Raw genomic sequence first — 13,841 nt, 5'->3', positions numbered from 1 at the left:
AATGGCTGGATGGAAGAAAGCAGAGGGTTGTTATAAATGGAGTTCAGTCAAACTGGATTAATGTTGCAAGTGGGGTACCTAAGGGCTGTCTTTTTAACTTTCATCAATGACATAGATAAAGGAATGGTCAATAAGTTACTTAAATTTGCAGATGATATTAAGGTCTTGGATGTTGCTAGCTGTGGAGAGGATGCTGCTGATTTACAAAGGGATTTAGATCATTTAGTGAGTTGGACAAATAAATGTCAGATGAGTTTTAATTATAATAAATGCAAGATAATGCATGTAGGTTATCATAATTTGAATTATAAGTATAATTTGGATGGAAATAACATTAACAGTGTTATGAAAGAAAGGGATCTTGGTGCAATAGTTGATCAGTATCTAAAGGCATTCAAGCAGTGTGCTGCTTGCTATTAGTGGTAGGATAAATAAGATTTTAGGTTGTATCTACAGAAATATTGAATACAAGTCTAAAGAGGTTATAATTTCATTGTACAGGTCACTGGTTAGGTCACATTTGGAGTAGTGTGTTCAGTCTTAGTCTCCTTACCTTAGGAAAGACATTGAATTGTTGGAAAGGGTTCAAAGGAGGGTTACTAGAATGGTGCCTGGGATGGATAGGTTATAATATGAGGAAGGATTAAGATCTTTAAAATTGTTTTCCCTTAAAAAAAGAAGAGTTAGTAATGGATCTGATAGAAATGTTTAAGATTGTAAAGGGAATTGATATGTGTTGATGCATCATCTTTTTTCATACTTAATGGTGAGAATAGTAGGACTAGGGGACACAAATATAAATTTTGGCAAGGTAGGAGTCATCTTCAGCTAAGACAGTTTTATTTTTCTAACAGGGTGGTTGGCCTTTTGGAATGGATTGCCGTCAGATGTTGTAGAGGCAGTAAATTTAAGTGAGTTTAAGAAAAAGCTTGATAAGTATATGAATGAAAAGGGCTGGGTTTAAAATTTTATTATTATTATTATCTTTTAATCATTTTAATTGAGTTTTGAGGATGGAACAGCCGAGATGGACCAATATATCCCATGTTGTCCCAAAATATTATGTAATGTTATTATGTTATGACAGCAGATTATCAGCCCAAATTTATGGTTGAAATTAATTAGTAATTATTATTTAATTTTTTTTAGTTATTAATTAATAATTAGATTAATGTGATCACATTAGCTAAAAATCATGACAATATTTGATTAACTATTTAATTCTAAGAACTCTTATATCAGTGCATTTATAATGATCCTGGAATTTGATGTTTTGCATAGATGATAATACAACACTCTTAATGTTTTAAACTCTCAAGCTACCATTGAGCAACCACTGTATACTTTACTAGGAGCAGGTACTGCTTCTCTTTATACTGGGTGGATTATCACGATGAAGTGAAGTTATTTGGTGTTACATCTAGGTAACTCAGTTAGTAGGGTATTGGTCCCAGAGCAGTAGTGTGAATCAACAGTTCTAGTTTCAACTTTATTTCAGGATAGAGCTATGTGTATGATTGTGAGTCAGCTGTAGAATGGCCAGTGTATTGTGTTTTGGCCCTCTGAAGATGAATGATCTATTATGTGTTGGTGGTTTGAGCCTTTTTTGAGTGGGAGAATTATGTACTAGTTAGGATGGGAGTTACCTGCTTGAATGTGAATCCTAGTATCTCAGTTGTTAGATTGCTAGTCTCAAAGCGCTAGGAGAAGGGTCCTTGTTTAAAGTTCCCAGATAAGGAAGGTTTTCTAAGAGCATGATTTGTTACAGTGTTTAATGTTGTAGTTTGGATTTTCAGAATATAATGGAATTATAACAGATACTGTGCAGATTGGCAGGATAGAGTGAAACATGGTGTATGCTATACAAATTAACAGTATGTTATTTGTAGATGACATGAAAACTTTCAGGATCCAATATGCCCAGTAGTGTAGGTGATTAAAGTATCTACCTACTTAGCTGAAGCACATGTTTAACTCAATGGGTTAAGCTGGATCACCTTTCTGGAATGACATGCACTGACTCTGGAAATGTTTAAGAATAGAATTTTAGATGAGACTTATCTAATTATGTAAGGGGACCTATGAGAGTAAAGAATGTGTAAAAAAATAGAGTAAGAACATAAAATTTTATATTAAGTAAAGAAGATGATATACCAATTACATTTGCATTACTACATATGCATCATTAGCTGAAAGCAAGAATAGGTACTGGACTGTTACTTATTTTGAGATTGAACAAAAGATTAAGTTAAAGACAGCAATACTACTTTACAAGATTTAGGATGCCATTATTTTAAGCAAGTGTGCTATTGAGACATTGTTGAATCATTAAAATAATTATGTTGCCAGCAATCACCTTAGCATCAGAGCAGATATAATACTGTCTGGATCAAAGTAAGCTAAATTGAAATATTAGATCTTCATCACTAAGATAAAACCCAAAAATGGTACCACTAAATCTAGGTGAAAAGCATGAAGAGCATTAGTATTAAATATGGAAAATAAATAGATATTTTGATTTATAACTCAAGGAATGTAAAGATGATAAATGTCATTGGCCTTAAATATGTAAAAAAAGGAAGAGAATTTTAGCATCTTTTGGTGCTAGTTTTGCTGTTGTTTCAAAAATAACTTTTATAACTGTCTAATTAATTTCAAAGTTTTTATTTTACATTATTTTATGTTATTAGTATGGGTTAACCCACAAAAATGTATACTAATTTTTTTTTTTTTAGTGTTGAGACTTGATAATACACAAATGAGTAAGTTGTTAAATGCTATAAGATACACAGGTATTACTAAATTAGTAAGAGTTTTGATTTGTTATTAATTCAAATACGTTACTTAATAAAGCAGTCTTTGTGTTTATAAATGATGTTACTTGATTACTTATATATGTATTCTATTTACATGTTTATTTTATTTATAGGAGTTGGAGCAACAGCATTTGTTCATAGTGCAGTTTGTAAGCCAAGGAATGAAAAGTGTGCCATCAAGAGAATCAACCTGGAAAAATGGAACACTAGCATGGAGGAACTTCTTGTAAGTTTATATATAATATATATATGTGTGTGTGTGTGTATAAACCTTTGAAGCTAGTTTAACAAACAGTACTCGCTTTTTTGCAATACATGATCCGAGTGCATTTTTTTTATCAATTATATATAAGCATCCAGAAATTAATGCTGATTTAAAGGACTATAAGTAATTGACCAGATCAGACTTGCTGGTACACAATATTAAAACTTTATTTAGAATATATCTAAAATTTTCTTGAAAGCTCATGTGTGATTTATTTTTACTACATGCTATACATAACCAATTTTATGCTACTATTTTTATTGGAGTTGAGAAAAACAAACCAAACCAAAATGTCCAAATACATTTTGATAATCTAAAAATAATATCATACTCATCGAGACAAGAAGCTGTATATTAATTTTCTCCATTTGCTTTCAAATTCAAATATTAAGCCTACTAAGTCTGTGGTGGCACACAATGCTTTATTACAAGAAACCATCATAATCTAGTAGCCAAACCACTGTATATAATAATAAAATCTTCTTTAAATCTATACTGTTACCAAAAATATACTTTGTTAAAATAAAGTTTTGTATAAAAATAACTAATTAATACACACAACTTTATTAAAAAAATTCAAGTTATGAGATTGTTCACCACACAGCATTTCATCAAGTGAAATGTTTGAGATAACTAATTGTTCAAAGATCATACTTTACTTTTAAAAATAATTTCAAGACAATGAAATATCATGGACTTTATGAACATGCAAACAATAACTCTCTTAGCTTATTAAATCTTATTACTTTATAGTTGAAATAGTTTGATAAAATAATAATTTTATAATTTTCCCTACATCCCCTTCCATCAGATAAGTACCCCTACCTTAATATAGACAATATATACATAAACTTTAATTCAAGATGGTTTCATTTCAAGGTAAATATGTATAACAAAACTTGAATCCTTTCTTTTCCACCAAACTGTTCTTTATTTTACTGGTTTCGTACATTTCTGTTGCTAACGCAGATCCTGGTTGTAAATGGATGTTTTCATGATAGGTCTTGTTGGTGAAAACATTTTTCATTTTTAGCTGTTACAATTTATATCCTGAAAATGAATAAATGTTATAATTTGTGATTGATAAACCAGCAAATATGGTGTTAATTTAAACAAATCAGTAGGAAAAGATGTATCACTCATTGATAGTGTTTGTAATTTGTATATTTTATATGTGCAATGATTTTACAAAATATATAATGAGTGATTGTTGTACTTCAGTGAGTAAATGTTTAATGACTACTGACTAATGTTTTATTTAATTATGTATTCCAGGACATAATTTATTTAATGAAATTATTACTTTTAAGAAAGAGGAGCAGCAAAAAGATGTATTGAAATTACTAGGGACTTTGAACTATCACTTATGAGATTGTCCTAACTGTTGAGTTAGAACATTTAAGAATGTATTATGATTAATATGTTTATACTTTCTTTCCAACCTAATGCACTTAAACACTTTTTTACTGTTTAGTAAAGAAAGTTTCAAAGTTACTGTCTTTTGTGAAAACATACACTGGATACAGCACATTAAGATCTTTTAACAGTGTATATTTATCACTTTTGTCTCTATCTTGCATTATATTTAGACTTTAAAATAGTATTAATTTCACTAATTTACTTTGCCATATGGTGTACTGACTTAAAACGATTATATCTTTTAAGCATTGATATTTGTAAAAAATCAGTTTAAGATGAAATATAATTAAAACGTTAATATGAATATAATATTCTATAAATAATGTAAGCTTGAACATTTCATTACATTATCCTACCAACTTGAATCTAGGAAAAATACTAGTCATAATAATGGCTCCAGTAAATATAGTACCAATACTGAATATAAAGTAGTAGAAAACTTTATCAGGACTATGTAAAAGCATAAATATACAATTCTTTTTCATTTGATATTAAAATGATGCCATTTTCCCTACTTTGCTAATTACTGGTGCCAATATTACTGAACACATGCCTAGTGGTTGACTGGAGAAATAGCATGTAAACAACCCATTCTCACTAGTAGTCTATAGTGTGTCAGTAGCTTTTTGTATGCCATATATATATATCTGAAAATAAATATTTAGACAAAAGTAGTATTTTTGGTTAATGTTGGTGGTGTTATAGACAATTTAGGGAGGAAGAATTTAGGTATTACGTACGACTAATTAGGCAAATAGATTATTACAATTTAAAGCTGTTTAGTGTCTACAGAACACTTCAAGAATGGTTATTTTATATTCTCAAATTTAATAGAAATCATTATAAGTTCAGGCTAAAGAACTGCACAATCTAAATAACATCATAACAAAATATTAACTCCTTAAACCTGACTAAACATCCTGATTTACCCATCTGACGGTGACAGCTTTCGATAACATTTATGTCTCTTTGGCTGAAAACTAATCTAAACCATGTTATTATCCAGTTTTCATGAATGGTCCAGAAATTTTATAAGGTATGATGATAATTATTAGGACATCATGAAAGCAATTCCAGCAGAACGAGCAAAATATTACGGGTTTAAAGAGTTAAACAGTTAAGAATGAAACATGCATGGTTATATAATCATGTTAATTATAACTAAATTTTGATGGTAATATAAATATAACCAGATGGTAAATGTAAATGGTTCAGTTTACAATATTTTACGCACCCCAGTGGCTCAGCAGTACGCTTGAAAACTTATAACAATAAAAACCAGGTTTCGGTACCAATAGTGGACACAGCACAGATAGCCGATTATGTAGCTTTGTGTTTAACAACAAACAAACAGTAATTTTGGCTTATCATATTCAGTTTGAAACCATTCAACCTGAGGGCAGCATTTAACATTGTAACAAGATATTTACATAGCTTATAACAATGAAATGATTATTATTCCCATATAGCTTAGAACAGTGAGATTATTATTCCCATTTTTAGTATTGGTTAATCTACATATCAGATATAGATCTTTGATTATCGCATTTATTTTGTGCCTAGAAAGAAATCCAGGCCATGAGTGCATGCCATCATGAAAATGTTGTCAGATACTATACATCTTTTGTTGTGAAGGAAGAACTGTGGTTAGTGATTAAGCTTCTTGGAGGAGGTAACTATATTATATTCATTTAGGTGTATATCTTCTAGGAGTTGGCATTGCCAAAAATATCATATTGTAATAGATTGCGATATTTGTAAGTGTATTGTAATATATTGCATAAAATTTATGCTGGAAGATATATTGTTTTCAAATGTTCTCACAAAGTTATTTCAAGTATTATATTAAAGAAACATGAAACTTCTCAATGGCACAGTAAATGTCTTTTTATTTAAATAATATAGTAGTTATAGATAAACATAAACCTTGTATATAGCAAATTGTAAGTTGCATAATTATGTTTGTCTTAGATCCTTAAAAACACCGACAAACTAAGACTTATTTATGTCATTAACCAGTCTTGTGAATAACTAAAGTGGATTCTGATATTACTTCACTGTTCAATGCGCATGTAGTTGTTTATGTGCTATTTGTGTTACGGTCTGCCGGAAACAGCTAATGGCTTCTACTGTTATTTATTGCTTTGTTACCATAAGAACTTCTGCTCCAATGGGTACAAAGTCCTGCAATAAAACAAAACAAATGAAAAAAAAAAACAGGTTAAAAGTTGAAACTGTGAAGATAAGTAACTTGGAATTTTCTGACCAACACTGTAGAGGAAATTATGGTACAACTCATTTTATTTCATATTTTTTAAATTTTAATTTTATTCTATGTTGATGATTCTCTACACATCTGAAAGTCAAGTATATTGTTAGTGTAAAGAAACTAAGATATAAAATATAAAATGTTTACCAAAAAATAATTTTTGATATTCAATTAGGAGGTCCTATAGGTTATGTAAATGAAATATGAAAACTGAGAGTTAAAAAAAGTATTTTTTATTCTTAGCATGAAAAACAAATTACCTTTCTCTCAGTAAAGTCATCAAAATTTACAGTCAAATCTTTAGTCAAATATTTGTTTAAAAAAAATATTTCTTTTTGTGTACAACAGACTCTTAATGTTTGCCAAAATTTGTGAAGATACACTTAGTAAATTCAAAGTTTAACTATGGATAGTTTCACAGTTTGAGGGTTGACCAAGTTGTCTAGTGCCACTTTAATAAAAACAGTTGGTAGACTTCCTTCTGCAGAATAATTTCATGAGTTAAATTCTCTTCAAAATAATTAAAAATAAATGTTTAAAGGTTGTTTATTTCAGCAAAAACTTTAAGTTGAAGTAACTACAGTAAAAAATCAGTTCTGAGGAAATGTACCACTGAGGTGCAAACCACAATAATACTAGGTACTACTAGGTTTTAAGAGGACCCAAAGAGAGATTCGAAGAGGTGAAGATGGGATAGGGTTCATGCCTCTTTATCACAAAAAAGGAAAATTGTGCTTCACACTTTGTATCAGTGGGTGCATCATAAGAGTGACAGTCAAATCCCAGTATTCAAATATAGTAGCCCAAGAGTTAGCAGTGTGTGGAGTTGGCTGGCCACCTGCTTTCTACTTTATTGCTTCAAAATTAGACAATAGTACAAATAGCACTTAAGTAGCTTTGTGCAAAATTCATCAAATAAACAAACAAAATATCAATATAGTTTTAATTAATAATTTAATTCCAAATCGTCTGAACAGTCCTATCTTGATACTTTTTGAATTGGTTCTATTTTAATTTCTTTTAAAATGTGAGACAATTTTATGGTGTTTTCAATGTCTCAAAGAAAATCTGATCAATTTATTTCAAGTCTACAACTCGAATCATTTTAATTTTCAGTTAACATCATTCTAAGCATAATTTTATTCTATGTTAGCTTTCTGTATAAATTAAAAACTATGATATGTACTATTTTTATTTTATGATTAATTTCAAGCCCATTTAGCTAATTAGGACTCACATATTCACTATAAATATTTTTCTTATTTTACTACTAGTTTACTTTTTAAAATATTTTCTATCAACAAATTCATATTTTCATATGTTCATATTTTCTATAGTGTAACTGATTGGCAGAAGGTTTTTTATATCATAGGTTGGTCTCTGAAAATTTAAAAATGAGCACTCAGAAAAAGTAATGGCTGTCCAATGATATGTGCTTAGTTTTCCTTTTCATGTTATAATGTAGTGTTTGGCATTTAATTACAATGAAAAAACTTATTTTGATTCTATTATTAATCATATTTTGTAAAAACTTGTATATTTGTATCAAAACTTAAGTTGCTGTAATTAGTATTGATATGAGGACAATAAAGCTGACATACTTGGTGTAAAAAGGATTATTATAAAAAACTAAATAGACATAACTAAATTATTTGATTTGTAAATAAAGTGACATTTTCAAATCAAAAGTAACTTTGCTAATTATATTGTGCCAGGTATAGCCTAGTTGTTGGAAAGTCTTGACTTTGAATTTGAGGTTTCATGGTTTTTGATGCAGTTATTGCCACAGAAAACATGATATATGAATGGTGGACAAATCCCACTATTCAGTCAAACAATGCCCACCAGTGGCACGGCAGTATCTCTACGGACTTACAACACTAGAATCCAGGTGGACAGAGCACAGATATCTTATTGTGCAGCTTTGTGCCTAACTTCAAACAGTCAGACAAGAGTAGCCATAGAGTTGGTGGTTGGTGCTGTTGACTAGCTGCCTGGTCATCCAGTTTGTAATTAGGGACAGTTACGTGTAGCATTATAAATCATATAGTTTGGACCTTCAAGAAAAAAAGGATATATAACTCACTAATATTTTTGTTTAATCACAAACTGATGATTTTCTAACTTATAATCAGCATACAGAGCTAAAAATGAATTGTAACTCTTATCACTTTCCTTAAAAAATAAAACATTTTTCTATTTAAAGGGTCACTTTTAGATATCATACGTCATAAGGCGAGAAGAGAAGATTGTAGTCGTGGAGTTTTTGATGAAGCCACCATAGCAACAGTACTTAAAGAAGTTGCAAAGGGTTTAGAATATTTCCACAACAATGGACAGATTCATAGGTGTGATATTTAGTAAAGTTCCTTCACTGTGACTGAAATAACAGGATCTCTTTATAAATTTTAATCATTACCAAAATTAGCTATAATAAAATTATAATGTAAAAAAAACCACATTCACAATAATTGTTTCTGATCTGAGAATTGTTGATGTTTTTTTAGAACACTGCAAAATTTTGCTGTCAAATAACTGTTATTAGACTCTTCATTTGCACAAAAACATAAATTATTGTTTTACTTTAGAGAGTCCCCTGGTGGCTCAGTGGTAAATCTGAAAGCTCGTAACACTAAAAGTTAGATTTGGATGCTTGTTGTGGACAAATCACAGATAACTCATTGTGTAGCTCTGTGCTAAACAACAAACAAACAAACGTTTATGCAAGTTGTACTATAACTGCATAATATATTTTTAAGTACCTTATAGAGAGCAATAGATCCTGACACTGACTTAATGTGAGAGGTTTTGTTTTTTCTGTATATCAATAAATAATCTGTTGTTGCTGAGAATATTGTTAAGAAAACTTTTCTTTGCAGATTCAGATCATAAGGAATATAGTATTTTATTAGAATATGTCTTTATTTTAACTTGGGTCAGTTTATTTTTAATGATAAGTATATCTGAAGAATAAGCAACTGTTTGAAAATGACCTTTACATGAAGTACTGTACTCCAATTCCATTTATCTGAACATGCATTTCATCATTAACTTAGAACAGGCATTCTAACTTCAGCTGATATGTACTGTAATTTTATTAATAAATTTTAGTTACCTTTACAGAGTTTATAAAATAGTACATGTACATATGTATCAATTTCTATCACACTTTTGTAGTGAGGCATAAATGGACCCAGTGTTTAGTATATCATATTGTTCAGCTAAGGTTTTTAGGTTTGCATCCTGTTACCACAAAAAAATTTAAACCCTTCAGTTTGGGGCCATGGGTGAATTGCAAGAGTGATGATCAAATCCCATTATTCAGAGTAACCAAAGAATTGACAATAGGTGATGTTGACTAGCTGTCTTCCATCTAGTGTATCACTTCAAAATTAGGGATAACTCATCCAGATGGTCTTTGAGTACCTTTAAATGAAATTAAACAAGCCAACCAGTATAAGCATTTTATTTTGGGGATCAAGCTGTTATTCTCTGCTGTAGTAGCCTTTTAAATATGTCACAAATTAAATAATAAATAAATGAAATATTTCAAACTGTTTAAGAGAATTAAAAATTGATAGTTCTATGTGTTAAATTTTTGTTAAATTTAAAAAGTTTTGTTTATAATTGAGTTAATGATTTCACATGTTATGAGAAAATGTTTATGATAGCTTGTTTTTATTTTAAGGGATTAATATAAAAAACTTTTTTTTTTCAGAGATATAAAGGCTGGTAATATTTTGCTTGGAGATGATGGAACAGTACAAATAGCAGGTAATGTATATGTCGACACACACACAAGTGAATTTTTGTGTTTCATGTCTGGCAGTGACCCTAAAATTTAGCAAGAAAATGTTGTTTAACCAAGTATTATTTAAATAACAGATTAATGTTAGTACTGCATCAATGGAGGTGGTTTTAAGGAGAAATACTGTATTAAATTACTTATTTTATATGATTGGATATTCTTATATATGAATTATGTCAAAAGGAGTGGCAAGCAAATTATTGGAATAGTTTTTAGTTTATTAATTCAGTTAGAAATATTTTGTTTCACTGACACCTTTCCAGAACAATATATGGGAATTGGTTTTTTTTCATTCAAATATGAAATTAAATGTTTATGGAGTTGTTTATGGATGTTACCTGTATATCAGCTATAATTAATATAATTTATATTAATATAAACTTAGTATTATATTTATCTTCAAATAATTCTTAGCTATATGCTACCCCAAGTATTTTTCTATTGTTTATTTTGAACCAAAAATGACTGTTTTATTTAGAACTGCAATGTTCTGAGAACTCTTTCTGGTTAATGTACTAAAAATAAACTATTTATATTTATTTCCATTTTGAGATATGGTTGTGTTAGATTTTATAAGTTAGAAATTTAATTTATTACAGATTAAAGTATTGTTTATTATAGTGACTGAGTAGAAAATTGTGGCATTTTATAGCAAATAAGACTGTCTTGAAGAAGACTATATTTTCATTGTAAAAGATTGTCAGTACTTGGCTTTTAAAATGAAGTCCTTTGACATATGTGAATACTAAAACGTTTTGAATAAACTGTTAGTAAGTACAAACCTAATTATTTTTGTCAGTTAGTAACTTGAAAAAGGACTTTAATTTTTAACATTACATTTTGAGCTCAGTATAACATAGTATTTTGTTAAAGAATGATGATTAGAAAAGTCTATAGATCATATTATTTATATTGTTTTTAACAATAAAAAACATACTTTTTATATGTTTTTCTTCACAGATTTTGGAGTTAGTTCATGGCTTGCCACTGGAGGAGATTTGTCAAGACAAAAAGCTCGTCATACCTTTGTCGGAACTCCATGTTGGATGGCTCCTGAAGTGATGGAACAGGTATTATTTTGAAAGTAAAATTTTATATATTTCTCTGAATTATCTATAAAGATCATGTACCTGACTTTCTTTCCATACTGATCAGGTGTTCTTTTCCCACCTTTTGCAATGTCAGATTATGAAAATGTAACAAAACTCATTCCACAAACAGCAGAAAACTGCATGCAGTTTTTAACAGTAACCCAGTTTGGCTAGTGATAAACATCATTTCCAGAGGGGGCTTTATATGTGCATGTTTATATATAATAAAAGATAATTAATTTTGAAATCAACTTCTTATAAGATTTGCTTAAAATTGAAGCTATAAAAGGGGTATAATGTTTAGAACAGCTTTACATAAATGTTTTAATATGATTGGGGGATTGATAACTGTTATTTAATTACTGGCTGCTGTAAAAGTATTAATTGCACCTTATTCAAGTATTAAACTGTATTTATCCTGTTCAGGTAACTGGATATGATTTCAAGGTAGATATCTGGAGTTTTGGAATAACTGCAATTGAATTAGTGACAGGAACAGCTCCTTACCACAAATTTCCTGCTATGAAGGTATACCAACATTGGTTTCACTTTAAGTTGATTATTATTTACTAATTTACATAAACTTTAGAAGTGTATATTGTTTTTTATAGAATTTTGAATGTTGTTTGTTTTTAAAGTGATTTTATGATCAAGTGAATTAAAGTTTGAAAAGTAATTGTTTTGTTATGTATATGATGATAGTTTTACATTAAGAAAAGTGTATTCAAAATGTCAGAACTTGTCACTTGTAGACAGTATCATTATTTACTGGATTGTTTTCAGATTAAACATTAATAGACATAAATTATTTACAAATAAATAGTTAATTAAAAGATTTTTAAAATATATTCTTGAATCCTTGAATACAGAAAACAACTATCAATGTATTAAACATTTTTGGAAATCTTTCATTGAAATTTTTTTTATGTGTTAATCCTACAAAATTTATTGAAAAGTTTATACGTGGTGATACACTAAGTTAATCATTAATCTTCATCATCACTAGAATTGTCACAACCATCGGATTTGCTTCCTTGAATGCTTGCTTCGTCCTCTTCCGATTCCCACAGCATGTCCTCATCTGTTCATCCATTACATTGGATATGCAACATTTTTTTAAACCTTTAATGATGCTTTCATGATTTTCAGTGGTAGCTTCTATTAAAATACCTAACAAAACTAAATGTGCGCAATTATAATGGGCAGTCAATTTTTCGGGAGGTAATTGGAGGGAAAAAAAAGTGTGCATTATATATGGGCTAAAACAGTAATTCATTTATGTACAATATTTATAAAATTATTTATGAATTAGTTCAGCTATTGAAGTTGTTTACACAGATGTTAACAGTCATTTGATGCCTTACAAACTGTAAGCTTAAAAAATAACTGAATGCCAGCTTTGTAACAAAGCTTTTTTTTTGACTAACGAACAAACCTAGCCTCACAGTATAGCAAGACATCTATCAACCAAACTTGTATTATACAAGGACAAATATAAATTGTGCAATATCTTTTAGAATCATAAGAAACTGTATAAAGCAAAAATATAATTAAATATGAAGTGATGTAAAGTTTTCTCTGAATATATACTTTGTTACTGTATTATTTGCAAGCAAGCACACGTGGTTACAAAGAAGTAGTAAAACATGATTAAAAGCTACATTGAGTGTTAAAAAATGGTTTGTAAAAATAGCATTAAAAATCAACACTTAAGTTTTTATTTCTCTTTATTTTTAGGTATTAATGCTAACCCTGCAGAATGAGCCTCCAACTCTTGAAACAGGAGCAAAATCCAAAGACCAGTATAAGCGATATGGGAAGTCTATTAGAAAAATGATAAGTGAATGCTTACAGAAAGATCCTTCAAAAAGGTAATCTGTTCACTCCTCAAAACATGAAAAATTCATGTTTCATTGTTTTATATGTTTTCAATATGTAAAGGATTTTAATATTAATTTGGTTTACCACATACCATGTTTAACATACCAACATCTGTCTGAGCAAAGAAGATACTAGATTATAGAACTGAGTAATAAACTTGATTAATCAATATAATTGATTAGCTATGAGAATCAATTAGTGTCACATAAAACAACTGATTAATTGTACTTGTGATTAAATGGATTAATGGCATAAGAATATTCAGCTAATTGAAATTTACTGCAGAAGAAAG

The 13,841-nt window shown here is 29.3% G+C and overlaps 1 protein-coding gene across 2 annotated transcripts in view; it reads left to right on the top strand.

Annotated features, from left to right (window-relative positions):
- The window catches only part of LOC106471801 (serine/threonine-protein kinase OSR1-like), a 65,388-nt gene that overhangs the window by 31,655 nt on the left and 19,892 nt on the right, over positions 1–13,841 (top strand). For both annotated transcript variants that reach the window (XM_022382577.1, XM_013932775.2), the window contains 7 exons: positions 2,930–3,042; positions 6,064–6,172; positions 8,976–9,117; positions 10,488–10,543; positions 11,538–11,647; positions 12,095–12,196; positions 13,406–13,539. In XM_022382577.1, coding sequence (XP_022238285.1) covers positions 2,930–3,042; positions 6,064–6,172; positions 8,976–9,117; positions 10,488–10,543; positions 11,538–11,647; positions 12,095–12,196; positions 13,406–13,539 — 766 coding nt within the window. The remainder of the gene's footprint in view (positions 1–2,929; positions 3,043–6,063; positions 6,173–8,975; positions 9,118–10,487; positions 10,544–11,537; positions 11,648–12,094; positions 12,197–13,405; positions 13,540–13,841) is intronic.

Source organism: Limulus polyphemus, unplaced genomic scaffold (assembly GCF_000517525.1).
Source record: "Limulus polyphemus unplaced genomic scaffold, Limulus_polyphemus-2.1.2 Scaffold0, whole genome shotgun sequence".
NCBI classification, from domain to species: Eukaryota; Metazoa; Arthropoda; class Merostomata; order Xiphosura; family Limulidae; genus Limulus; species Limulus polyphemus.
The sequence above is the reverse complement of the archived record's forward strand: the minus strand, read 5'-3'. Positions and strand labels throughout refer to the sequence as shown.